This window comes from Macaca mulatta, chromosome 9 (assembly GCF_049350105.2).
Source record: "Macaca mulatta isolate MMU2019108-1 chromosome 9, T2T-MMU8v2.0, whole genome shotgun sequence".
Lineage (NCBI taxonomy): Eukaryota > Metazoa > Chordata > Mammalia > Primates > Cercopithecidae > Macaca > Macaca mulatta.
In genome coordinates, this window is record NC_133414.1 from 14,676,874 (window position 1) to 14,704,658 (window position 27,785).

Below are 27,785 nucleotides of genomic sequence, written 5' to 3' on the forward strand. Positions count from 1 at the left end.
CTGTCACCAGCTCTGCATGACCTTAACCTTGAGAAAGAGGGAACTGCCAAGGAAAGGGAGGAGCAGATAAGCTTTCATGTTTACGGAGTCTGGTAGAATGTGTATGGCGAGAGGAAACTGACCTTCACGCCGTAGCCGGGATATTTATAATCCCAACAGGGTGCGCCGGGTGAGGGGAGGGTACGTTTCCATTCCATTGGAGCCACCCGGTTTAATCTGAATGTCTGGAGGGGTCCTTGGGTTGCATGTCACAAAAATTCATCTTTTGTCTTTTTTTTTCTTTTGACAAACAATTTGTCTCCCAGACGTATTGTGTTAAATCCCTTGTGTTTCTGTTTTTACAGGAAGGAGAAGCAGAAGGGTCAGTAAAAGAAATCAAGCATAGTCCTGGGCCCACAAGAACAGTCTCCATTGGCACGTATGTGAAGGAAGACTCGGGCTGCCAGGCAGACCGGCTGGGCAGGCTTGTCACTGGGAGCTTATCACTGGGTGCTTGTCACTGGAGGTCAAATGTAGTGACTTGAGGAAGTAACTTCTTTATGATTTATATCAGGACCTTTCAAGAATATTTGGTTTGAATGCTATTTAATGTTGCAGCTCAAGCTGGCAGAGATTAAAAACTGTTTGATTCCCATTTGGCCCACACTGACTGTTCTGTTCTAGTGGTGTCTCACCAGCAGACGAAAAGTGAAAGCAAACTGGTTCTCAGTCAAACCAATGAGACATGTTTGCTCATTGGTTCCCCAGTGCTGTTTGACCCAGACCAGCCTGCCCAGCTTCCATAAGTGAAATATTTTCATTTTCTTTTCCCTGCTACTCCCCAGTTATAAGCTGGCATGACCAATACTGGAACATCTTTTGTAACAATGACCGATAGCACTCTCAGTCAACGTGGATGTCGCCTGAAAGGACCCAGATTTCTTATCTGTGGAGTCTCAAGTGTACCTGTCCCATGTAGATGTGAGGAAACAGATGTCTTAAATAGTGGCAGGGCCTTGGGGAGGGAGGCAGACCTAGAACTGAGTGCCTGAACCTCTTGACTCTTACAAGCAGTGCTCACCAAGGAGACTGCTAGCTTGCCATCTGCAAGCCGCTTACCCCTGTGATCATCTATTCAAGAGACGATTGTCTGAAAAGATCTCTGAGGATCTCTTTTTTTTTTTTTTTTTTAGTTGAGACAGAGTCTCGCTTTGTCGCCCAGACTGGAGTGCAGTGGCCGGATCTCAGCTCACTGCAAGCTCCGCCTCCCGGGTTCACGCCATTCTCCTGCCTCAGCCTCCCGAGTAGCTGAGACTACAGGCGCCCGCCACCTCGCCCGGCTAGTTTTTGTATTTTTTAGTAGAGACGGGGTTTCACCGTGTTAGCCAGGATGGTCTCGATCTCCTGACCTTGTGATCCGCCCGTCTCGGCCTCCCAAAGTGCTGGGATTACAGGCTTGAGCCACCGCGCCCGGCCGAGGATCTCTTATCTCATAGTTTTTTTTTGTTTGTTTTGTTTTGTTTTGTTTTTTGAGATGGAGTTTCACTCTGCCACCTAGGCTGGAGTGCAGTGGTGCAATCTTAACTCACTGCAACGTCCGCCTCCCAGGTACAAGCGATTCTTCTGCCTCAGCCTTCCGAGTAGCTGGGACTCCAGGTGCCTGCTACCACGCCCAGCTAACTTTTTGTGTTTTTAATAGAGACAGGGTTTCACCGTGTTGACCAGGCAGGTCTTGAACTCCTGACCTCAAGTGATCCGCCTGTCTCAACCTCCCAAAGTACTGCATTTATAGGCGTGAGCCACTGCGCCTGGCCATCTGATAGATTTTTAAAACCTTCTTTATGTAACTTGATGAATGTGCATGTAGAATGACTTCCAAAATGTGAAAAAAATTGTCTTCTATTATGTTTCTAAGCCCTTGTATGAGGAAGAAAGTAAGTATTAGATAATATTCTTTCATCAGAGTAATTGGCATAAACGAAAGTAATTCCCTTTTTTGGTTAAAAATTCTTCACGTTTCCCCCAAATTGCTTTTTTAATATTCAAAGACGTTCCTGGAAGTAGTGGCAAATAAAAAAGTCCTGGTTGAAATTTCAAAGCCACTTCCTCATCATTCATATCCAGATGCAAAGACCACTTCCTCTTTAAGCCACATGGCTATTTTAAAAATAACAGCTCTTTACCATTTGTGAGTATCGTAATTACTCTGAGATTGATTTCCAGGTTTGGAGTTGGAGCTTCAGAGTCCTGGAAACTGGGATTTAATTCTGGCTGTTTATTAGCTATGTGAACCCGAGTTGGTGACTCAGAGTAGCTGCCGTTAGCATCATCATAGTCATCCCTCATGTTTTGTAACAGTGATCATGATTTTGTTTGTCACTGATATGTCTCTTGATTTAGTCAGATACTGAAATTGAGAAAAATACTTGACATATCGTAGCGCCTCCATTTCTCTGCTCTCATTTGAAACCACAAGTGAAAAAGGTTTTCTCCCCTTGACTTGAGCTGTGATGGTCTCTGTTAACTTGGAGAAAGGCCAGTGGTCTGTACAATGTGCCTTTATCTTTTGTCTGACTGCAGTCCCCTTTGAGACCAGATCTCTGGAAGGCTTGCCACCTTCAGCCACGGCTGCTTCTGCTGAACTGTTCCGTGGGTTTTGTGGTCTGGTGTCAGGTACACAGTGACTGTTTGGAGGAAGTGGGTGTGTGCAGTGTAAGGCTGGCCTCTCCGAAGCCTCACTGAGTCTCCACACCTTCCCTAGGAAGCATGGAGGAGCTTGGCACTGGGGGTCCCAGGACCAGCTGTGCTTGTTCACTAGTTGAGAATTAGTTGGAGAATGTTCTGGAAAGCAGTTCCTTTAAGCTGGTCCCAGTTATATTGGGTTACTCTCTTCTTAGGCTTTGGTATTTTTCTGATGAAAACCTTTTAACCTTTATACTGACCATGGCATTGTCTAAATATAGGAGCAGATCTGCAGAGGGGGCCAAGAATTACTTGGAACATGAGGAGTTAACTGTGAGCCAGCTCCTGCTGTGCCTAAGAGAAGGGAATCAGAAGGTGGAGAGACTTGAAATTGCACTCAAGGAGGCCAAAGAAAGGTATGAAATCGGTTAACTTGAAATATGTGTTTTTTTTAAAACGGCTTTACTGAAGTATAATTAAGATACCATACAGTTCACCCATTTAAAGTATACATTTCAGTGTTTTTTAGAATATTCCCAGGATTGTGCAACCACTGTTACTACAATATAATTTTAGAACATTTTCTCCCCCAAACGGCACTCACTGTTTGCTCCTCCAAGCAGTGTGCTTTCTGTCTCTATAGACTTGGCCATTCTGGACATTTCATATAAATGGAATTATACAGTCTGTGGTCTGTTGTGACTGGCGTCTTTCACTTAACATAATGTTTTTGAGGTTCATCTACAATGTAGCATGTATCAGTACTTCCTTTTCGCTGAATAACCTTCCATTGTCCATATATACAACATTTTGTTCATTCATTGATCAGTTGATAAACATTAGGGTTGTTCCTACTTTTTACCTATTATGAATAATGCTGCTATGAACATTGTGTACAGGTTTTTGCTTGGACATGTGTTTTTAATTCTCTGGGGTATATCGTTAGGGGTGGAATTGCTGGGTCATATGATACCTCTATTTCATATTCTAAGGAACCAGCAAATCATTTTCCAAAGCAGCTGTGCCATTTCGCATTCCCACCAGCAGTGTATGAGCATTCACTTTCTCCACGTCCGTACCAACGCTTGTTTCTCACTGTCTTTCACGTTGACTTCAGCCATCCTAGTGGACGTGAATTGGCATCTCATGGTTCTGATTTGTATTTCCCTAGTGACAGTGATGTTGAGCATCTTTTCATGTTGACTGTTTGCTTTGGAGAAAAGTCTATTCAGAGCCTTTGCCCATTTTAAAAAATTCAGTTATTTGTCTTTTAATATGGAATTATAAGAGTTCATTTTACATGCTGGATACAAGTCCCTTATTAAATATACGATCTGCAACTATTTTCTCCCATTCCATGGATCATCTTTTCACTTGATGTTATCATTTGCAGCACACTTGTTTTTATTTTGATGTAATACAATTTATCTCCTTTTTCTTTTGTCACCTGTGCTTTTGATGTCCCATCTGAGAAACTGTTGCCTAACCCAAGGTCACAAAGATTTACTCCTATATTTTCTCTTAAGAATTTTGTAGTTTTGGCCAGGCGCGGTGGCTCACGCCTGTAATCCCAGCACTCTGGGAGGCCGAGCGGGCGGATCACAAGGTCAGGAGATCAAGGCCATCCTGTCTAACACGGTGAAACCCCGTCTCTAATTAAAAAATACAAAAAACTAGCCGGGCGAGGTGGCGGGCGCCTGTAGTCCCAGGTACTCGGGAGGCTGAGGCAGGAGAATGGCGTGAACCCGGGAGGCGGAACTTGCAGTGGGCGGAGATCGCGCCACTGCACTTCAGCCTGGGAGACAGAGCTAGACTCCGTCTCAAAAAAAAAAAAAAAAGAATTTTGTAGTTTTATCTCTGACATTTAAGCCTGTGGTCCATTTTGAGTTTGTTTCCATGTATGTTGTGATATAGGAGTCCAACTTCATTAGACTCTCAGTTCCGTTTCATTGATCTATATGTCTGTCCTTATGCCAGCACCACAATGTCTTGAGTACCATAGCTTTGTAGTAAGTTTTGAAATCAGGAAGTGTATTAGCCCGTTTTCATACTGCTATAAAGAACCGCCTGAGACTGGGTAATTTATAAAAGAAAGAGGTTTAACTGACTCACAGTTCAGCATGGCTAGGGAGGCCTTCGGAAACTTACAATCCTGGCAGAAGGCGAAGGGGAAGCAAGGCACCTGCTTCACAAGGCGGCAGGAAGGAGAAGGAACACAGGAGGCCCTACCACACATTTATAAAACCATCAGATCTTGTGAGAACTCACTCACTATCACAAGAACAGCATGGGGGACCCTGCCCCTATGATTCAGTTACCTCCTCCTGGTCTCTCCCTTGACACATGGGGATTATGGGGATTACAATTCAAGATGAGATCTGGGTGGGGACACACAGCCTAACCATATGAGGAAGTGTGTGCCTTCCAACTTTGTTTTTCTTTTTAAAGACTGTTGGCTCTTCTAGGTTCTTTGCTGTTCCATAAGAATTTTAGGATCAGCTTGTTAATTTGTGAAAAAAGCCAGCTGGGGTTTTACTAGGGATTGCATTGTATCCCCAAATCATTTGGGGAGAATTGCCATCTTCAGGATTGTGTCATCTGCAGAGATAGACTTGTTTCTTCTTTTCCAGTATGAATGCCTTTTACTTCTTTTTCTTACCTGATTATCCTGTCAAAACAAACAAACAAAAAGTGTTAAATAGAAATGTAGAGAGCAGGCATCCTTGTCTTGTTCCTAATCTTAGGGGGAAAGCTAAGGCCCCACCTTTGTCCTCACTTTCAGAGGTTCCTGGTGTCACTCATGCTTGAGTGTCCTGGAGTTCCCACATTGTGAATCTGGTTGCTTCTTGGCTTTCCCTACTGTTGGCTCAAAGGTTGGCCTTCTTGGGCTGGTAAGGCCCCACTCAGACCTATTCCTACTTTCCATTCCATATTTTCCTACTATTATTTCCTCTCACTTTTTCTTTGGTCCTGTAGGCACATGGCTTTTTGAAAGTCCTTTTAGTAGAGTTTGGGCTGGGAAAAAAATTATATGCATACATTCAACCCATTATCTTTAACCACAGTCTCTCTTGTTTCATTTGGATTGGGATGGCTTCCTGTGGTTATGATTTGGTGTTAAGAATGGTGTTACTTTTTTTGTTGTTGTTTATTCGGTGACTTTTAAACTTAGCTATGTCCTAAAAGGAAAAGTCTTTCCTTCTCTACTGAATTCTTATAAATGAGATGCCATGTTCATGGAAAACACATGCATCCACGTGTGTAAACACACACAAAAACAATTTCAAAAACATTGCTGTATAGTACAGTTCCATGAAAACAGATGGTGTTCAAGATGAGTTACAATTGCCTTTTACCTCTGTGTGTATTCATCTGTGAATCAATTCTAGCCAATTTTAGGATGAAAAATAAAACTAATGCTAATATAGTGAATGTGTAGAGATTTTGAAAACCCCTGATCCTTTATCCCAGCTGTAAACAATGTTCTTTTTAGTGCTTCTGTAATTGCTATTTCTCTTAAAGCCAAGGAGAAAGTAACTTTTCTACCTTCTGTGATTTTCCAGAGTTTCAGATTTTGAAAAGAAAGCAAGTAATCGCTCTGAGATTGAAACCCAGACAGAGGGGAGCACAGAGAAAGAGAACGAGGAAGAGAAAGGCCCAGAGACTGTGAGTCCTAAGATTCCACGGCCACTGTCACACCCACACACACGAGAGTAGTCCAGCCACTGAATTCGAATCTCGTGATGTGTTATTTGCTTTAGAAATGTAGAAATCATGTTGATGTTGAATATTATCTGTTTATTCCTTTTGTATTCCCTTGTCCTGGTCTGTGTCAATTGTAGCAAGATGTATTTCTTTTTTTTTTTTTTTGAGACAGAGTCTCACTCTGTCGCCAGGCTGGAGTGCAGTGGTTCAAGCAGTTCTCCTGCCTCATCCTCCCAACTAGCTGGGATTACAGGCACCTGCCACCATGCCCGGCTAATTTTTGTATTTTTAATAGAGACAGGGTTTCACCATGTTGGCCAGGACGGTCTCGATCTCTTGACCTCGTGATCCTCCCACCTCAGCCTCCCAGAGTGCTGGGATTACAGACGTGAGCCACCGCGCCTGACTGCGAGATGTATTTCTATCAGTATTCTACAAAACCATTTCCTATGTCTCTTCTTGACTGATTTCTTCTCCTCAGTCCTTCAATGAAGAAGCCTACTGTATGAAAAAGGAGGCCGGGCGCGGTGGCTCAAGCCTGTAATCCCAGCACTTTGGGAGGCCGAGGCAGGTGGATCACGAGGTCAGGAGATCGAGACTATCCTGGCTAACATGGTGAAACCCCGTCTCTACTAAAAATACAAAAAACTAGCCGGGTGTGGTGGCGGGCGCCTGTAGTCTCAGCTACTTGGGAGGCTGAGGCGGGAGAATGGCGTGAACCCGGGAGGCGGAGCTTGCAGTGAGCCGAGATCACGCCACTGCACTCCAGCCTGGGAGACACAGTGAGACTCTGTCTCAAAAAAAAAAAAAAAAAAAAGAAAAAGGAATTTTGTCCACTTTGTAATGAGATAATTTGAGGATATGACTCAGAAATGTGAGGGAGAATTGAAAGATTTGGGTTCTATCCCTTTACTGGTTTGAATAAAGTAGTTCGAAAGAGAAAGGTTCAGTGTTGTCTTGTTCAGTATTGTCTTATTCAGTATTGTCTGGTAATTGAGAGGTGCCTTTGAGTCTGCAGAGTCTTCAGCTTAGGGAAGTTAATGAAGCCGTGAAGGTTGATGGCCATAGTGGCGCACGTGAAAGGCATTTACATAAAATACTCACTTTAGGTAATTAATTTATTCAACAAATATGTACGTTGAATGCCTACCATATGCCAGGAGATTGAGACCTTACTGTTGAAAGGAGAGAGAACATTTAGAAAACAGATGAAGAGACCACCAGTGAATAATAGTTCTCTGTTTGACTAAAACTAATTCAGCAGCCAGTAGCAGGGAAGTATGGTCTTTCAAGGCATCAGAAACTCATTTACAAAAATTATAGAGCTTCCAGGAAAAAAGCCACACAACAAAAATAGTTGAGTAAACTAGAAACATACACTGGGAAGGGAGTATGGGGGCAAGTTGTTAGCTGGATACATAGGACTGTGCTTTGACACCTCTGTTGTCTGTGATCTCTGAACCTGGAATAGGGGGTTTTTTTGGAAACGGAGTCTCGCTCTGTTGCCCAGGCTGGAGTGCCGTGGCGCGATCTCAGCTCACTGCAAGCTCCGCCTTCCAGGTTCACACCATTCTCCTGCCTCAGCCTCCTGAGTAGCTGGGACTACAGGTGCCCGCCACCACGCCCGGCTAATTTTTTGTATTTTTAGTAGAGACGGGGTTTCACCATATTAGCCGGGATGGTCTCAATCTCCTGACCTTGTGATCCACCCGCCTCGGCCTCCCAAAGTGCTGGGATTACAGGCGTGAGCCACCGTGCCTGGCCAGGGTTCATTTTAATAGCGGTAAAGTCATTATCACAGTGCATCCAAATTGATTAGTTCATGCTTTGTTAGGAAACAGAAGTTACCCAAAGCTTAGCAAACTAAGTACCAAGTATCCAAAACATTCTTTTCCTACACGATGTTTGGGGTATTGTCAAAGTTGAATCAGTTCACCAGCCGGGCTTAATTGGCTGCTAATGGCTCAGACTGTTTTCTCCCAAAGAGGTTTGTTTAATCTCTGATGATAATTGTCTATATATATTTGGGATTTCTCGTGTGATAGGTTGGAAGCGAAGTGGAAGCATTGAACCTTCAGGTGACATCTCTGTTTAAGGAGCTTCAAGAGGCTCATACAAAACTCAGTGAAGCCGAGCTAATGAAGAAGAGACTTCAAGAAAAGTAAGAATGCGAGAGCAATTTTATCCTCCTTTGAAATATACATTTTTACAAAGTATACTACTATATAAAAACGTAGGTTTTTTTACTATGTTATATAAAAGAAAAACAGACACCTAATTAAAATATGAATTCAGAAAATACTAATGTTCCAGTTAATGTGTGAACATGAAATACTTGTAATATGAGGGGATGGGGACTGGAGAACTTGAATTCTACCTCTTAGGGGTATTTGTTAAATGTAGGAGCCTGTGTGAGATCTCTACAAAGCTGTGAGCAAATTTTCCTGTTTTTGACTTAAGCCGAGGACAGTGACGTGAATAAGCATAAAGAAAGATGAAAAGAGCATAAAGATCTTGAGTGACATTTATTTATTTGGAAAAAGGTCAATTTCAATTCATCATTTCAATCAGTTAATTATTTCAGGCTAACATGTAGATTGAGAGCTTAGCATTTGCTTGTTTCTCTTGATGTAAGAAGTTACCCAAAACTTAGCAAACCTACGTTGGTGTTGTTCGATTGAATTCATTGGCAAACATGTTTTCTAGCCCAATACGGAGGTGTGTGCGTTTTCTTGAGGTTATAATTCCCAACACTCTATAGTATTATGGTAACGTGGCAGCTACAACTAAGGACTTTGGACAAACAGACCTAGATTTGACATGTGGGTCTACAACTTATTTGTGTTGGGCAAGGTATTTATTTCACTTCTCTGAGCCTGTCTTGTCATTTGGAAATTGTGTGTTCTAGTGTCTTCTATATACATTGTGTTAAATGGTATGTCTAATGCACTGGGCATTAATGCTTTGTGCATAGCTGTCATTTATTTGTGTTATATTGAAATTCTCTTTCCGATCTTTAAGAAGACTTAGGGGAACTTCCTTTTTCCCTTATTGAATCTTTGTCAGAAACTAAAGTCTTTGCAATGGACAGAACCTGTAACTTTTTTTTTAATATAAAAGATATCTATGCATCACTACATGAGAAGGACCTTTAGCTAATTACTACTGTGGTCTGTGTTTAAATACTAAAGATGTATCTGTATGACTAGTTAAAACAATTATTCAAAGAGGACAGTACTGCGTGTGAGCTTAGATCTGTACTTTTTGATGTTTAGGCGTAAGGGTTCAGAAATGTGGTCAGGTCTAGTAAAGAAGCAAGGAGGATTATGTATTTTATTTTGCATTCATAAACCCTACAGCCCTAAAATTCTTGTATTGTACATAACCTTGGGATTTGTTTAAAAGCCACTGAGTCAGAAGGGAGCATTGTTTATCCTCATGAAATCTTGACCTTTCTTAGGTGTCAGGCCCTTGAAAGGAAAAATTCTGCAACTCCATCAGAGTTGAATGAAAAGCAAGAGCTTGTTTATACTAACAAAAAGTTAGAGCTACAAGTGGAAAGCATGCTCTCGGAAATCAAAATGGAACAGGCTAAAACGGAGGATGAAAAGTGAGTGTGCCAAGTCAGAAGGGCGGCGACGGGGCAGAGGAGGGAGACTTGCCTTTTTATACGGATTGGAATTCGGTTTTGAGAATCAGTTTTTTAAAAATTTCTTTTTCACTTATCTGAAGGAGTCCTAGGAGACTTCTCAGAGGGGATAAAGCTTAAAAGTGTTGTCATAATAAAATGATGCTGATGGTTCGCACTCTGTCTTGATCTTTCAGAAAATTTTTCTTTTGAGAGTAAGAAATGCTAGTAGGTGGTGGGATGATAAAGGTAGGCGAGATTGTTCTACTTGAGTGTTCAGAAGGTTGGGAGGCAAAACTATAAGTTTCTATGACATTTTCCCCAGGATTCCATTGTTTTATATCTTTTTTAATAGGTCCAAATTAGCCATGTTACAGTTGACACACAACAAGCTTCTTCAGGAACATAATCATGCATTGAAAACGATTGAGGAGCTAACAAGAAAAGAGGTATTCACTGCAAAAAATTACTTCCATAGCCTAGTAATGAACAGAAACTGTTGAAGATTTTGTATATAAAATAGTTGCATGAATCCTTCACTAAGTCTGGTTTCAAAGGTTGTTTTCCAGTGTACCATTTTTTCTTGCATCTAGGGTTTATACCTTCTGATGTTCCACTTATGTGTAATGTGCTTTATTGCATACGAAGACAGTGTTAATGTCCTGTGGTCAGGGATTAAGCACTTAGTGTTTCTAAGGGTAGGTTTGCAGGTGAGCTAAGAGCATGGGCTCCTCTGGGTAGGAAGGGCCATCCATTTTGTGGAACTCTGCAAGGCCAGCGTGCCTGCTGTCAGTAAATTTGGGACCCTGGAATCATCAGCCAGCAGTTTAAATTCATAATAGTGGGCCAGGTGTGGTAGCTCATGCCTGTAATCCCGGCACTTTGGGAGGCCAAGGCTGGGGGATCATTTGAACCCAGGAGTCTGAGACCAGCCTGGGCAACAGGGAGGCCCTATCTCTACAAAAAATAAAGAGTTAACCAGGTGTGATGTTCGTGCCTGTGGTCCCAGCTCCTTGGGAGGCTGAGGCAGGAGGATCACTTGAGCCTAGGAGGTCAAGGCTGCAGTGAGCTGTGATCACGCAACTGCACTCCAGCCTTTGGCACAGAGTGAGAACCTGTCTCTAAAAAAAGAAAAAAATTAAATAAATAAATTAGTAATAATGCCAGGATGGTGTGATAGTTTAGAGATCACAGAAGGTTGTGAATTAGAAGGAATCTCTGAATTTTTAGCCTTGTAAATATACTCTTTGTTTTTCATTTATTTTATTTTAGAGAGGGAGTTTTGCCATGTTGCCCAGAATGGTTTTGAACTCCTGAGCTTAGGCAATCCACGTGCCTCAGCCTCCCAAAGTGCTGGAATTACAGGTGTGAGCCATCGTGCCCAGCAGTTTGTCACTTATTTATTTAATAGAGTAGTGTTCCTCTCTTTGACCTAATAATTTTAAATTTAAAACATGTTTCTTCTTTTCCACTGACTTCAGGCAGAAAGAGTAACAAGTGGAAAAATAACAGTATCAACAAGTCACAGCCTTATCAAGAGTGGAGTTTGTTATTGTATCCCTGATTTTAGTGTTACCTTCTTGTTTCAGGAACTCATTATTTGCAAGCCACAACTTAAATACAACTTTCTGAATAAGTTAGCATTGCTGATTAACAGACTGGTTAGAGCTGATACATTTTTTTTTTTCCCCGGTAGAGACGGATCTTACTATGTTGCCCAGACTTGTCTCACACTCCTGGGCTCAAAGATCCTTCCACTCCAGCCTCTCAATTCCAGGCATAAGCCACCACACCCGGCCAGAGCTGATAATTAAAAAAATCAACCTTTTTCTAATATTTTACTGAAATAGGCAGAATTATTTCGAAACCATTCCTAGAATCAATGTTTCTTTTTCAGTCAGAAAAAGTGGACAGGGCAGTGCTAAAGGAACTGAGTGAAAAACTGGAACTGGCAGAGAAGGCTCTGGCTTCCAAACAGCTGCAAATGGATGAGATGAAGCAAACTATTGCCAAGCAGGAGGAGGACCTGGAAACCATGACCGTCCTCAGGGCTCAGGTGAGGCACCTTCTTTCTGAAACCCCAGCTGAGCGAGGCCAGCCCTGACTGGATTCTCGCATGGGAAGGCGATGGTGTTTAGAATGTTTATGATTTTCTGTTGTTTATTTTTTTCACCCATGAATGTATGAAAACTTTAAAATGGAAACATTTGGAAAGTGTTCAGTGGATCTTACCCATTCTGCATTTGATACGTAGGTAGTTGGATTCTTTCTGGTCTGTGGCATTACGATTAATGTTGCTAAGACATTCCTGTGCATGTTGCTCTGTTCACATGTGGATGTTTTATATTTCTGTTGGCTACACGCCTAGGAGTGGAGTCCCTGGATCATAGACTCTGCATGTTATTCACTTTCAACAGGTGATGCCAAACCATTTCCCAAAGTGACTGGGCCAGTTTTCACTCCCATCAACAGAGTTTTCATGGCTCTGCATCTTACCAACACTTCTATTATCAGTCGTTTTCCTTTAACCACTCTAGGGGGTATGTAGTGGTATCTCATTTAATTTGCATTTCCCTGATGACTAATGGGAATGAGTCCTTTTTCAAGTGTTTTTGGCCTTTGAGGTATCCTCTTTGTGAAGTGCCTGATCAAGCCTGCCTATTTTTTTTTTTTTTTTTTTTTTGGTTCAGTTTTTGAGACAGAGTCTTGCTCTGTCGCCCAGGTTGAAGTGCAGTGGTGTGATCTCGGCTCACTGCAACCTCTGCCTCCTGGGTTCAGGCGATTCTCCTGCCTCAGCCTCCCATGTAGCTGGGACTACAGGCACGTGCCAACATTGCCGGCTAATTTTTGTATTTTTAATAGAGATGGGGTTTCACCACATTGGCTAGGCTGGTCTCAAACTCCTGACCTCAGGTGATCCGCCCACTTCCACCTCCCAGAGTGCTAGGATTACAGGCATGAGCCACTGCGCCTGGCCTGGCTTTTTAAAAAAAAGTAATGACTTCTGTATATACTGCACATATAAGCCCTTGTCAGTTATTTTTGCCTTTTCACTCTCCTAAAGGTGTTATTTGAGGAACAAAAGTTCTTAGTTTTAAGGTAGTCCAGTATATCAGCCTTCTCATTTATGATTAGTCTTTTTGTGTCCTGTTGTAAGAAACTTTTATTACTCTAAGGCCAGGAAGATACTCCCTCTGTTGTCTTCTAAAAAATTTGTTGTTTTACCTTTTACATGAAGATGTACAAACCATTTGAAATTGGCTCTTGTGTATAGAAAGTGAGGTAATGGTAAATATTTATTTTTTTCCTATATGAATATCCAGTTGACTTGGTACCATTTAAGCCATCTTTTCTTAAGTGCTCTGCTGCCCTCTTCATCACAACTTGTGTCAACATGTACATGAGTCTGTTTCTGGATTGTGTTCTATTTTATTGATCTACTCATATATCTTTGCTCTGGTACCATGCTGTCTTATTATAAAGCATCAAACTTTTTTTTTTTTTTTTGAGAGGAGTCTAGCTTTGTCACCAGGCTGGAGTGCAGTGGTGCGATCTCGGCTCACTCTAACCTCCACCTCCCAGGTTCAAGCCATTCTCCTGCCTCAGCCTCCCGAGTAGCTGGGACTACAGGCGTGCGCCACCACGCCCAGCTAATTTTTGTATTTTTAGTAGAGATGGGGTTTCACCACGTTGGCCGGAATGGTCTCGAACACTTGACTTCATGATCCGCCCGCCTCAGCCTCCCAAAGTGCTGGGATTACAAGCGTGAACCACTGTGCCCTGCCAGCATCAAATTGAATGGCTGGATCATAAGTTAGGTCCATTTTCCAGTTAAATAAATATTACCAAGCTGTCTTCCAAAAATGCCTAACCAAAATTATACTCTCACCAAAAGATAAGCACTCCTATGTCCTCATATTCTTGTATTATTTTAAAAACCTTGGCCAATCTGATGAAGGTAAACATGTTATTTTTTAATATACTAATGTCAGCAGTTTGTTATTCCCTACGTATAGACTCATTATCACCAAATACCCAGAGTAGCTGACCCCTGTGAAATGCAGGCAGTTGACTGGTACTTACAGCTTTAATAGAGCCTCAGCCTGCATTCTTAGCTCTTCAGAGCATTTCCTTGCTTGGGTAACTCATGTTATGGGGTTCTTCCACTCTGCTGCGGTCATGTATTTTTGCCCATTTTAGACATAGATATTTGTTTTATCTTGATGGATACTCTTGCTCATTCATTCAATAACTCCTTTTTTTTTTTTTTTTTTTTTTGAGACAGTCTTGCTCAGTTGCCCAGGCTGGAGTGCAGTGGTGTGATCTCGGCTCACTGCAAACTCCGCCTCCTGGATTCACGCCATTCTCCTGCCTCAGCCTCCCAAGTAGCTGGGACTATAGGTGCCTGCCACCACGCCCGGCTAATTTTTTGTACTTTTTTTAGTAGAGACGGGGTTTCACCATATTAGCCAGGATGGTCTCGATCTCCTGACCTCGTGATCCGCCCGCCTCGGCCTCCCAAAGTGCTGGGATTACAGGCGTGAGCCACCGCGCCCGGCCCAATAACTCCTTTTTTGAGCACTTATAATATGTCAAACACTGTTTTTACTGCCGGGGATATAGGAATGGACAAAACAAAGACTCTATTCTTACTGGCTCAAAGCTAGTAAGTGATAGAAGTGAGACTAAATCGAATTTAAGTCATACTCCGAAACACCCATGATCCATCACTGACACTGTGAGATGCTGAACCACTCACAATTGACAGGAAATCCCTTAAAATGATCTCTTTATTACACACTTTTAAGTAACGATAGTTTTGATAGAATATTTAGATTTTTATTACTTTTACTTTTAAAGTAATGGTTAATAATTTATATCTCAGAACCAGCAAATTTGAAAAGCAAATTTTAAACATAGAAAGTTAAAAATTAGTATTAAATTCCAATACCAATGGAACAGTTCACTCAGCTGACATCATTAAATATTAAAACACTATTAAGTGTTTTGTTATTTATAATTTTAAAACAATTATTTGATTTTTAAAATGTGTTGTTTTGTTTTGAGGCAGGGTCGCACTGCTGTCACCCAGGCTGGCGTGCAGTCGCATGATCGTGCTTCACTGCAGCCTGAATTTCCTGGGCTCAGGGGATCCTCGTGCCTCAACCTCCCGAGTAGCTGGAACTACAAGTGCATGCCATCATGCCCAGCTAATTTTTTGTATTTTTAGTAGAGTTGAAGTTTTGCTATGTTGCCCAGGCTGTCAGCAGGAGGCCTCACTTCCTCGCCATGTGGTCCCCTCCAGAGGGATGCTTGGGTGCCCTCATGTCGTGACAGCTAGCTTCCCCCAAAGCAAGTGATCCACCAGAGAGCAAGGAGTGACAGTGTCTTTTGTGACCTAGTCTCAGAAGCCGTACACCATCACTTCTGTAGTATCCTAGAGGTTACACAGATTGGCTTTATTCACTGTGAGAGGGAAACATACAAGGTGATGAATACCAAGAGGCAAGGATCACTGGAGCCATCTTAGGAGGCTGGTGACCACACAGGGGACGTGGATTGAATATGGAAAAGTCCATGGGAAGTGGTCTTCTGTCAGGTTCAAATGCTGATTTGGCCGCTTAACAAATTTTCCCAAGATGAAGAGCCATTAAGTTTGTAAAATGAGGATAGCAAGTCTATATTCTCAGGATTTTTTCATAAGGTAAAGTAAGATAGTAAATGTAAAGCACCCAACATAGGACCCCACACATGTTTGGAATTTAATAAATAGCGTCTATTTGTGATGATGATTCTTTTAAATTTAGCTTAAGACCAGCCTTCATAAATACACTTGGCAGAATGAACAAACCATTTACTGTATTAAGTTGATCCTGAATTGTTTATTATCTAAAAGTCCAGATAATTTTGCTGAATTAATGGTACCTACAGTATTTAAACTACCTATATCAGTGCAGTTGTGGGATTTGTGTTGTTTAAAGCACACACACAAACACAGCTTGTATCTGCTATTGGAATGTACCTGGAAAGTCATGGTCATATACTGTTTTCTCACAGGATGATGCATCTGTGATTCACAAGCGCTACTGTTCAATAAGGATACAGCACTACCGCTTCATGGCATAAACACTGTAGAGAATCTGCATTCATCTGGGTACTAACTTCTGTATCTTTTTTTCCTCTAACAGATGGAAGTTTACTGTTCTGATTTTCATGCTGAAAGAGCAGCAAGAGAGAAAATTCATGAGGAAAAGGAGCAACTGGCATTGCAGCTGGCAGTTTTGCTGAAAGAGAATGATGCTTTCGAAGATGGAGGCAGGTAAGGAAAAGAGAGGAGGACCCAGAGCTCACATCAACATGGCTGGAGAAGGGGTGCCTGTCCAAAGACGCTCCTGATTTGAACTATAAGAATAGCTCTGCGTAAGTTGAGGCTGCAATGAGCTGTGTTTGCGCCACTGCACTCCAGCCTGGGTGACAGCGAGTCCCCTGTCTGAAAAATAAATAATAATTGCTTCACTTACGCTTCATGTGACCATGTTCCCAACACTTAGTTTGTCTTACAGGAAAGCTTGACAGAGACTTGTGGGAGCTTGATCAAGCTCCTTGCTTTTTGATAAGCAAGGATTTTGATTTTTAAAATGTGTTGTTTTGTTTTGTTTTTTGAGGCAGGGTCTCACTCCTGTCACCCAGGCTGGAGTGCAGTGGCATGATCATGGTTCACTGCATCCTCAGCTTCCTGGGCTCAGGTGATCCTCGTGCCTCAGCCTCCCGAGTAGCTGGAACTGCAAGTGCGTGCCATCATGCACTTCTAACAATAATGTCGCGTGTCCCAATGAGCTTATCTTGCCATTGTCATGGATGAAATATTCATAGCACTTTAAATTCCTGAATATACTTTTAAAAATACTGCCAAAAATTACTTCTGACTTTTAGAAATTTATTTTGAGAAAGTTATAAAACACAGCAAAATACAGAGAATAAAATAACAGACTCTACTATGTACCCCATCCTGCATTGACAGCGGCTTGTATTTGCTCCAAGTATTTTTTTACTAAAGGAAAAAGGGAATTATAGATAGAGTTGAAGTCTCCTTTGTTCCCCATCCATCATTATATTCCTTTCTTCCTTTACCTTGTGCTGTTAGGAATTTCGTGGGTAGCTTCCCCATCTGTTTTATACTTTTACATATCACATACACACACCCCTAAATCTCATCTCAAAACCAGCTAATATTGATTTCTCTGTGTTTAAGTCACCAAATGATCACTATAGGTATTGTTCTCCAACCTACTTTACATAATATTGTGATTTTGAGCTCTCTGTTGATATGTGCAGATGTAATTTATTATACTTCATTGCTGTGAGTATTTTGATTCATAAGTATGCCACTTCTTTCTAATCAGTTTCCTGTTGATGACAGTTGGGTTATTTCCTGATTTATTTATTTATTTATTTATTTTTGAGACAGAGTCTCGCTCTGTCGCCCAGGCTGGAGTGCAGTGGCGCGATCTCGGCTCACTGCAAACTCCGCCTCCCGGGTTTACACCATTCTCCTGCCTCAGCCTCCCGAGTAGCTGGGACTACAGGCGCCCGCCACCACGCCCGGCTAGTTTTTTGTATTTTTTAGTAGAGACGGGGTTTCACCGTGTTCACCAGGATGGTCTCGATCTCCTGACCTCGTGATCCGCCCGTCTCGGCCTCCCAAAGTGCTGGGATTACAGGCTTGAGCCACCGCGCCCGGCCTATTTCCTGATATTTTTAACCGTAATTATTTACTTTCACAACGTAGTCTCCTAGTGCCAATAGTATTTAACACTAGAATTAGTCTGGTTTTTATGAACCTTGGCAGTGTAGGCTGAGTCTTTTTTCCCCACTTCTGTTGACTGTCTGCTCACCGTTGTCATGTTTCGGGGTTGTAGAACATCACACGTCGTGTTGCTTTTCATCCCGGCAGGCAGTCCTTGATGGAGATGCAGAGTCGTCATGGGGCGAGAACAAGTGACCCCGACCAGCAGGCTTACCTTGTTCAAAGAGGTAAGTCCTGTGTGATCCTGGCTTTCCAGGCAATAGCTATCCTATGAAAAAGATGCTTGAAGAAAACTTCCACTTCATTCTCTACAATGGATTCCAAATCAAGGCACCAAAAATACAGCACCCGTCAGTCTCATTTCCACAGCTCTCCTATCTCCCTCCATTACCCACCAAATCCCGACCAGACCCTTCACCCTGCCAGAGGGTGCCTGGCACAGCCACACTTTTTCTTTTTTTTTTTTTTTTTTGAGACAGAATCTCGCTCTGTTGTCCAGGCTGGAGTGCAGTGGCAAGATCTCGGCTCACTGCAACCTCTGCTTCCTGGGTTCCAGCGATTCTTCTTCCTCAGCCTCCTGAGTAGCTGGAATTACAGGTGTGCGTTGCCACACCCTGCTAATTTTTGTATTTTTAATAGAGATGGGGGCCGGGCGCGGTGGCTCACGCCTGTAATCCCAGCACTTTGGGAGGCTGAGCCGAGCGGATCACAAGTTCAGGAGATCGAGACCACAGTGAAACCCCGTCTCTACTAAAAATACAAAAAATTAGCCGGGCGCGGTTGTGGGCGCCTGTAGTCCCAGCTACTCGGGAGGCTGAGGCAGGAGAATGGCGTGAACCCGGGAGGCGGAGCTTGCAGTGAGCCGAGATCGCGCCACTGCACTCCAGCCTGGGCGACAGAGCGAGACTCCGTCGCAAAAAAAAAAAAAAAAAATAGAGATGGGGTTTCACTGTGTTGGCCAGGCTGGTCTTGAACTCCTGACCTCAACTGATCTGCCTGCCTCGGCCTCCCAAAGCACCAGGATTACAGGCGCGAGCCACTGTGCCCGGCCTACAGCCACACTTTTAAACCGTGTCTCCCTCTGTTCTCTTACAGATATTAGCCAGACTAAATCATCCCCTTGAACTTGTCCTAAGAGCCTGTATTTGCTTGTATTTGTGCCCTTCACATAGACGCCCTTTTCTTATGCATATTCCTGTCTTCCTCCAGTCTGTTTCTGGTGACCTCTTACCCCATCTTTAAAATCTATTTCAAACTCCATCTCCATGAACTGTTTCCATTTTGAACTTCCAAAGTACTTTATTCCTCTATGTTGGTATCGATCTGCTGTTTTACAGGTGTTTTTGTGTTCTAGGTAGATATTTAAGTACTTTATTTTTATTTCTGTTTTTATTTTGAGACAGGGTCCTACTCTCTTGCCCAGGCTGGAGTGCAGTGGCATGGCCGTGGCTCACTGCAACCTCCACCTCTGGGGTTCTAGCGATTCTCCTGCCTCAGCCTCCCAAGTAGCTGGGATTACAGGTGCACGCCACCACGCCTGACTAATTTTGTATTTTCAGTTGAGACAGAGTTTCGCCATGTTGGCCAGGCTGGTCTTGAACTCCTGACCTTAGGTGATCCACCCACCCCAGAGAGGTCTCCCAGAACAGAATGTACCTTCTCAGAAGCAGAGGCAATGGTTTCATTTATTCAGCAGATACTTTTGAGTCCTTCAGGATGTGCAAGACGCTCTGCTTATGCTGGGAGTCAGACAGCAGAGGCAGCCCCAGATCCTGACCCCTCTTCTCTGGCAGTGAGGTGATTAGAAAGCTCCCTGCTTTAGAAATCATGCTTTATGATTAATACATATAACTTCAGAAATGCTTCTTAAGGCTGCTGAACACAATCTCAAATATTCATACATGTTACTACATCCAAGTAATGGACTTAGAAGCAAATAAAGGTTGTCTCCAAAAACAAACATTTTGAGGGCCAAACCAAAGCCTATGCTGAGACCAAAAAACCAAGATGGTTTGCGTTGGTCCAGAAAGATCAGAACAGAGAGATGCCTGGGAACCAGAAATAATTTCCTGCAGTTTGTGTGGATCCAGGACTTAGCTAGAGTCAGGGCTTATTTCAGACATGCTGTGATTGAGGCTTGAACCTCAGTACTACTCCAAAACTTGGGGAAATGACAGGGTGCGTTGTTCCGTCATTCCTCCTTGTTAAATTTACGTAGATAACTCCTGTTCATTCTCAAGGCCCCTCTCAAGTTAATCGGTCTCATCTAGGAGGACTTCCTGCACCGAGATCTAAACTAGGGGCCCTTCCCTTTCTCCCATGGACGCCCTTGCACCTAACCTGGCTAACACTCGTGCCTAACACCTTGCCACGCCACTGCTGCCACATCTCCTGCCTGGCTTCTCCACCACGTCTGTCTCCCAGCACATGGCAGTGTCTCTATACATCCCAGAGGACTCAAAAGTGTCTGCTGAACAAATGAGATGATTGCCTCTGCTTCTGGGAAGGTACACTCTGTTCTAGGAGACCTCTCCTGGGCTCTGTGGATTTCTTTCTCCACATTCCCTCCCTCTTTTGCTTATATCCTCATTTATCCCTTTTCTTCTCTCAGATATCCTAGTATTTATTAGAACATGCATTGTCCTGTACCTAGAACTGAAACCATGTATTTTCACATACCTTGAAACTGGAATACAGTTTAAATCCTAAAAGAATGCACCAATACACCTGTAATCCCGGTACATGGGAGATTGAGATGGGAGGATCAGTTGAGGCCAGGAGTTCAGAACCAGCCTGGGCAACATAGTGAGATCCCATCCCTACAAAAATTTTAAAAACTAGCCTGCTGTGGTGGCATGTGCCTATAGTCCCAGCTATTCAGGAAGCTGAGGCAGGAGGGTCACTGGATCCCAGGAGTTAGAGGTTGCAGTGAGCTACAATTGTGCCACTGCACTCTAGCCTGGGAGACAGAGTGAGACTCCATCTGTCAAGAAAAAAAAAAGAAAAGAAAAGAAAAAAAATCCTAAAGCAGGCCAGGCACGGTGGCTCACGCCAGTAATCCCAGCACTTTGGGAGGCCGAGGTGGGCGGATCATGAGGTCAGGAGTTCAAGACCAGTCTGGCCAACATGGCAAAACTCCATCTCTACTAAAAATACAAAAATTAGCTGGGCGTGGTGGTGCACACCTGTAATCCCGGCTACTCAGGAGGCCAAGGCAGGAGGATCACTTGAAGCCGGGAGGCGGAGGTTGCAGTGAGCCAAGATCGTGCCACTGCACTCCAGCCTGGATGACAGCGAGACTCTGTCTCGAAGAAAAAAAAAAAATCCTAAAATAATAGGGAAGCAGGTATCATTTGGAGAGATTTTTCTTTATATGCATCATGATGACTTTAGTTAAAGACCAAACACCTGGGCTCATGTCCCACTACATATTGAATACAAAGTTGAACTGATGTTAAAACTCACCGTCTGTTCTTCAAGTGAAACAAACAACACTGCCTGCAAAATGGAACTAATGGAATGATACTTAATTTCCTACTTACTCACAGGAACTGAGGACAGGGACTGGCAGCAACAGCGGAATATTCCGATTCATTCCTGCCCCAAGTGTGGAGAGGTTCTGCCTGACATCGACACGCTACAGATTCACGTGATGGACTGCATCATTTAGGTGTTGATGTGTCACCTCCCCAAAACTGTTGGTAAATGTCAGATTTTTTCCTCCAAGAGTTGTCCTTCTGTGTTATTTGTTTTTCACTCAAATATTTTACCTCATTATTATTGTTTTAAAAGAAAGAAAACAGTCCGGGTGTGCTGGCTCATGCCTGTAATCCCAGCACTTTGAGAGACCGAGGTGGGTGGATCACTTGGGGTCAGGAGTTTGAGACCAGCCTGGCCAACATGGTGAAACTCTGTCTCTACCAAAATTACAAAAATTAGCCGAGCATGGTGGTGGACGCCTGTAGTCCCAGCTACTTGGGAGGTTGAGGCAGGAGAGTCGCTTGAACCTGGGAAGTGGAGGTTGCAGTGAGCCCAGACGACACCACTGCACGCCAGCCTGGGTGACAGAGCGCAACTCCGCCTCAAAAAAAAAAAAAAAAAAGAAAAGAAAAGAAAACGTACCTATTCTACGTAGAACACCTTTGGTGGAGTTCTATCAGCTCGCAAAGTAAAATCCTTACCTACCACTCTTCTGATGATAACTTTAGTATTTTTTATGTTTGGTTGATGCCAGCAGCTGCACCGCTCATGCAGTTAGCTAGCATGTGACATCATGCGACAAAGTTCATGTAGTTAGATGGAAGAAACCTCACTGATTAATTTTAAGAACCTTTTAGGGATGCAGGAACAATGAAGTGGCCACAGATTTAATCAAGAAAAATGTTTTTGAAGCATTTTAAAAAATGAACTATATTGTTATGTTTCTTCATTTAAAATGGATCTATTGGAGGTTATGTGTGTATGTTGTAGTTTTATTTGCAGCTACAATAATTGTACCGAAGTTTTCACAGAGGCACTGTGAGCCTTTACTTAATATCACCACAAGTGAAAAAATATTGGCATCGATGAAATAGATAACATTGACCTCACTGGATCTCTTTACCCATTCACAGTGTAAAGAAGTTACCTTCATTCTTTCATTGTACCTGCAGGCCTATGGGCTTGTAGAGTAGATAATTAATTTCTAAAAAGAACAGCTGCCTATTTTCTTCCTAGGTTAGGTTATATCTTCATAATCACAAGAATTAGTGATTGCAAAATAAAATTTTGCTTATGAATCTTTTACATTGTTTATATATGATTAATATCATCATGTGTATATTTTCTGTATTAAACTCATTTGGCTTCCTTTAAGCTGAATACTTAGTCATATATCTTTCATTAGTTCTATGAATATGAGCAAATCCCTTTACTAGAGCCCATTATGTGCTGTTTGAATTAGAAGTCATCCTTGCTGAGAAGGTGAATAGGTAGGGATTTGCCTTGTTTTGTAAGTCTACAGTTTGCCAAGAGTGAATAACACTGGACCAGCTGTAAAAGTAAACAGTGTATTTATGCATTGAGATACTAAAGCATTTAAGAGAAAATTAAAAGATCTCTTTTGTTTAAATTTGTCCTAAGAATCTCTCCTAGACAAACTTGACTATACACACACACTTCAATAAGAATCAAAATAGTTCATTATATCTTCATGCCGAGAGAACACATGATACAAATTCAACAGCAATTTCGATTAAACAAGTCCCCTATCACACCTCAGGGAGAATATTTGTTAAAGACATTTCTAAAGTAACTCTGACATTTTTACTTTTCTTTGTTATGGTTTCTAATGTAAATTTTTTCCCTTATCATCTTACACTGGAGGAAATATATTTCTATAGTCTCCTAAATAGAGAAGGAAACCAAATGGTTTCACATTTAAAGTTGTTGGACATAATTCTTTTACTTTGTTCAAGTTGAAATATCCAGCCAATCCAGCTCTGAAATAATAACATGAATGGACTTATTAAGCTTGTGACCAAATCGTTTGTTTAATAGTTGGAAGAATTACAAATGAAGGCAATTTCATGTAGTCAGTTTAAATTAAGGCTGTTGTTTCCAGCTTGGAAAATAGCTTATAAACTCTGTGCACATCTTACCTCATTTATTTAGTCTGATATCCCTTCAAAGTCTCTGTTCCATGTGACCAGTTAACTATACCTCCTAGGAATTTTGTGTGTGTGTGTGGTAAAAACACATAGTTGAAGATTACACTCTTAACAAGTCTGTGTCTATCCTGGATGGTATTGTTAACTGTGTGTACATTGTTGTTCAGCAGATCTCTAGAACTTTTTCATCCTGCATGAATGAAACTCTCCACCCATTGAACTGAGCCCCCATTCTCCCCTCCCCAGTCCCTGGCAACCACCACTCTCCTTTCTGCTTCTATGAGTTTCACTACTTTACATACCTCCCATAAGTGGAATTACATAGTATTTTTCCTTCTGTAACTGACTTATTTCATTTAACATAGCTCCCTCATTCAAAGCATAACTTCCTGGATGAAGGTTTCAGGCAAAAGCACCTGGAAAATCAGGCCTTTGCCACTCGTTTTCCCCTTACTACCCTCCCCCCAGGCCCCTGGTCCCGTGCCTCCACCTGCTGAGCACCGTTCCATTTGCCGACACTCTCGTGTTATCCTGGGAAACATAAGGTAGAAGAGCCATGGGGACTCTGCTCGAGGGTGGTATAAGGTATTTGAAACCAAGCCTCTTCATTAACCCAATCCACATCACAGAGAGGCAACGTGGGTGCCCCTAGCCCAATGGCCGGGCTATTTGCTACACAATAATAGATTTCTTGTAAACCGTCAGCCTTCTGAGTAGCGGGCACCACAGGCTATTTTTTAAAAGAATTTTTTTGTAGAAATGGGGTCTCACAATGCTTCTCAGGCTGGTCTCAAATTTCTAGGCTCAAGCAGTCCTCCCGCCTCAGCCTCCCAAAGTGCTAGGATTATTGGTGTGAGAGGAATCCCTTTCTCCCCTTGAAGATAAATCAAGCGGTGATGAAGTCCCTAAGCTTTATTTGCCTAGGAAAGTCTATTTCTCTTTCATTTTTGAAGGACAGTTTGACTGGACATAGTATGTCTTACTTGGCAGTTTGTCTCCTTCTGCACTGAATATATTATGTCACTCCCTTCTGGCCATCTGGCAAGGTTTCTGCTATGAAATCCACTGTTTTATGAAGGATCCCTTGTTCGTGACAAGTTGCTTTTTGATTTTGAAATGACTCAGTGTGGATATCTTTGGGTTCATTCTAGTTGGAGTCCTTTGGAATTCTCAAATCTGGATGTCTGTGTTCTCCCCCAGATTTGGGAAATTTTGAGCCATTATTATTATTATTATTATTTTTTTTTTTTTTTTTTTTTTTTTTTTTTTTTTTGAGAAGGAGTCTCGCTCTGTCTCCCAGGCTGGAGTGCAGTGGCACGATCTCGGCTCACTGCAAGCTTCGCCTCCCGGGTTCACGCCATTCTCCTGCCTCAGCCTCCCGAGTAGCTGGGACTACAGGCGCCTGCCACCACGCCCGGCTAGTTTTTTTGTATTTTTTAGTAGAGACGGGGTTTCACCGTGTTAGCCAGGATGATCTCGATCTCCTGACCTCGTGATCCGCCCATCTCGGCCTCCCAAAGTGCTGGGATTACAGGCTTGAGCCACCGCGCCCGGCCGAGCCATTATTTTTTTAAAGAAGCTTTCTGTCCCTTTTTCTATTTCTTCTTAAATTCCCATAGTGTTTATATTGGTCCACTTACTGGTGTCCCAGAAGTTCCTTAGACTTATCATTTTTAAATTATTTTTCCTTTTTGATCCACTGACTGGATCATTTCAGATAACCTGTCTCTGAGTTTACTCTTTCTTCTGCTTTGTCAAATCTGCTGTTGAACCCCTCTAATACATTTTTCAATTTATTCTTCACTGCCAACATTTCTGTTTGGTTCTTTTTTATACTCTCTTTATGGATACTCTCATTTTGTTCATACATCATTTTCCTGAGCTCACTGAACATCTTTTGAATTTTTTTCAGGTCATTCATAGACCACTAGTTCTTGGGATCAGTCTCTAGAGATTTCATTTGCCTCTTTGGGCCATATTTTCACATGTTTCTTCATGTGTCTTATGATTTTGTGTTGGGATCCATGTATTTGAAAAATAACTGTGTCTTCCAGTCTTTAGGGACTGACTTCATACAGGGAAAGATCTTTACTGATCATCTTGGCTAGAGATTCCGGGATCTCCCCGACCTCTTCCATAGATCCATCCCTCCAGACCTGTGCCTGCAAATGTTCAAGTAGATTTGCTGGTCTCTTTTTTCAGAATCTGTAGCCTCTTGTTCCTTCTGGTGTCTGCCGGCAGCACTGCGTCTTTTCTGGAGCTGCCACAAGCCATCCAGCACTCCTTATCTTATTCTCAGCAGCCTCCAGGTCTCTCTCTAGAGCATTCCAGGTTCTGTCAAAACTCTAAGTTGGGCAAGATAGAACCAGTTCCCTGATAAGCCCCTTAAAAGCCAGAACATCTGACACACGCTCCACTAGTCTCGTTCCCTCCACAAGGGAGAGGCTGGCTGAGCCTGTTGATACAGACTGGCTGAGCTGTATGAACCTCTGTATGCCGCACCATGAGTCCTGGAGCAGTAGCAGGTCAGGTCACCCAGCTCGCTCTCTTTCCCAGTGCCCCCCCACCCAGGCATCTACAGTATGCTGTGTTCTATCAGCACTCCAAGACAAAATAGAAACGAGTCCCTCAGACAGCCTCCCAAAAGGGCAGAATGTTGGACACACTTTGCTCTTCTCTTTTCCACTATATAGGAGAGGCCGCCAAGATGTATTGGCCTCTGTTGGACTGCAGATCCTCTACAGCAGCAGCAAGCTGCCACGCTGTTATTCTCAGTAGTCTCCAGGCATCTATGGTTTATCAAGCCTTTCAGTGCTCAGGACAAGAGAAACAGTCCCCTGGGAAACCCCCTGAAAAACTGGAAATTGGATTCAGGCTCCAACTCTCCCTCCCCAGGGAAAGCCAAGAGTCAGGTGTTTTCTCCCACTTGTTTCACACTGAGCTGGGGCAATGGGGATGGTGACAGAGTACATGCCAGTCCCAGTCTCCTCTTTTGTTCTGAGTGGTCCCTAGACTGGTGCCCTTTTCAGTCAGTTCCTGAATTTAGGCAAGATAGAAACGAATCCCTCAGACAGCCCCCTGAAAAGTCTGCACATTGGGCATAGGCATTAGTCTTCTCTTTGCCTCCCCAGGAAGAGCTCAGGAGCTGGGAGCTTTCTCCTGATTGTGCCACACTGAGCCACAGGAGGTGCTATGGCAAGGGGGTGTCACGAGTTCTCCTACATAGCTGGTTTCATGCTCATCTGGAGTGGAGGAGCCTGTTAACTATTTTCTTGATTTCTCACAAAGGGAACTCATCCATGTATTGTTGAACCAGTGTCTTCCCGGCGGGGAAGGAGGGCCTGGGGCTTCCTCTTCTGCCATCTCTCTTTTGTAAATGCTGCCGATTTTCCTTCCTTCCTTCCTTCCTTCCTTCCTTCCTTCCTTCCTTCCTTCCTTCCTTCCTTCCTTTCTCTCTCTCTCTTTTTTTTTTTTTTTTTTTTTTTAGCAGGATAAATGTTCAACTTTAACTGGAAAAGAAAAGGAGATGACTTTTAGTCTGATACTTATAATGCAATATTATTTGCAATTCTGTATAAATAGATTTCAGAAACTTCGATTTCAAATCCCAGTTAAAGAGAGGAAAATTACGGGAAGGAACTGCAGTTCCAAATTTTTCCTTTCAGGGCAGTCAATCAAATTAGCTTTTTAACTAAAAGTAAGATTTCAACTATCTAACTATATCAGAAAAACAGAGTACCTGTGTTTGATTTTGGGTAGTCAAGCCAAGCTTCCTTGCAAATCATCCACATGCATCTTCATCTCTTTCCACTACTTCTCCTCTTTTGTCTCTCTTCCTGCATCTACTGAAACTGTAGGCCAGGTGCAGTGGCTCATGCCTGTAATCCCAGCACTTTGGAAGGCAGAGGTGGGTGGATCACCTGAGGTCAGGGGTTCGAGACCAGCCTGGCCAACGTGGTGAAACCCCATCTCGACTAAAAATGCGAAAATTAGCCGAGCGTGGTGGCATGCACCTGTAATCCCAGCTATTTGGGAGGCTGGCCGAGGCAGGTGAATCGCTTGAACTTAGGAGATGGAGGTGCAAAGAGCCGAGATCGTGCCACTGCACTCCATCTTGGGTGACAGAGCAAAACTCTGTCTCAAAAAAAAAAAAAAAAAAAAAAGAAAAAGAAACTGTAATTACTGAGGCACCCTCTAGTTCTGTCAATTCCTTTTCATTTGGCTTTCTGGACGAAGATAGGAGCTGGAAGAAGACAGGTTAGGAGCTGGAAGAAGTCTTTATCTAATACATTTCTAGTTTCGCTTGACCCGAAGATGTTTTTGCAAGGCAAGGAGA

General features: G+C 42.8%; 1 protein-coding gene across 16 annotated transcripts in view; it reads left to right on the forward strand.

The window, feature by feature from the left end:
• OPTN (optineurin) overlaps nt 1-27,785 on the forward strand; it is a 53,521-nt gene that overhangs the window by 15,387 nt on the left and 10,349 nt on the right. For 8 of the 16 annotated variants that reach the window (XM_077944862.1, XM_077944864.1, XM_077944863.1 and 5 more), the window contains 10 exons: nt 345-418; nt 2,943-3,077; nt 6,225-6,327; nt 8,412-8,527; nt 9,827-9,976; nt 10,350-10,443; nt 11,892-12,050; nt 16,183-16,313; nt 17,949-18,028; nt 21,350-22,911. In XM_077944862.1, the coding sequence (XP_077800988.1) occupies nt 345-418; nt 2,943-3,077; nt 6,225-6,327; nt 8,412-8,527; nt 9,827-9,976; nt 10,350-10,443; nt 11,892-12,050; nt 16,183-16,313; nt 17,949-18,028; nt 21,350-21,471 (1,164 nt within the window). In that variant the 3' untranslated portion in view covers nt 21,472-22,911. 16 annotated transcript variants of the gene reach the window in all.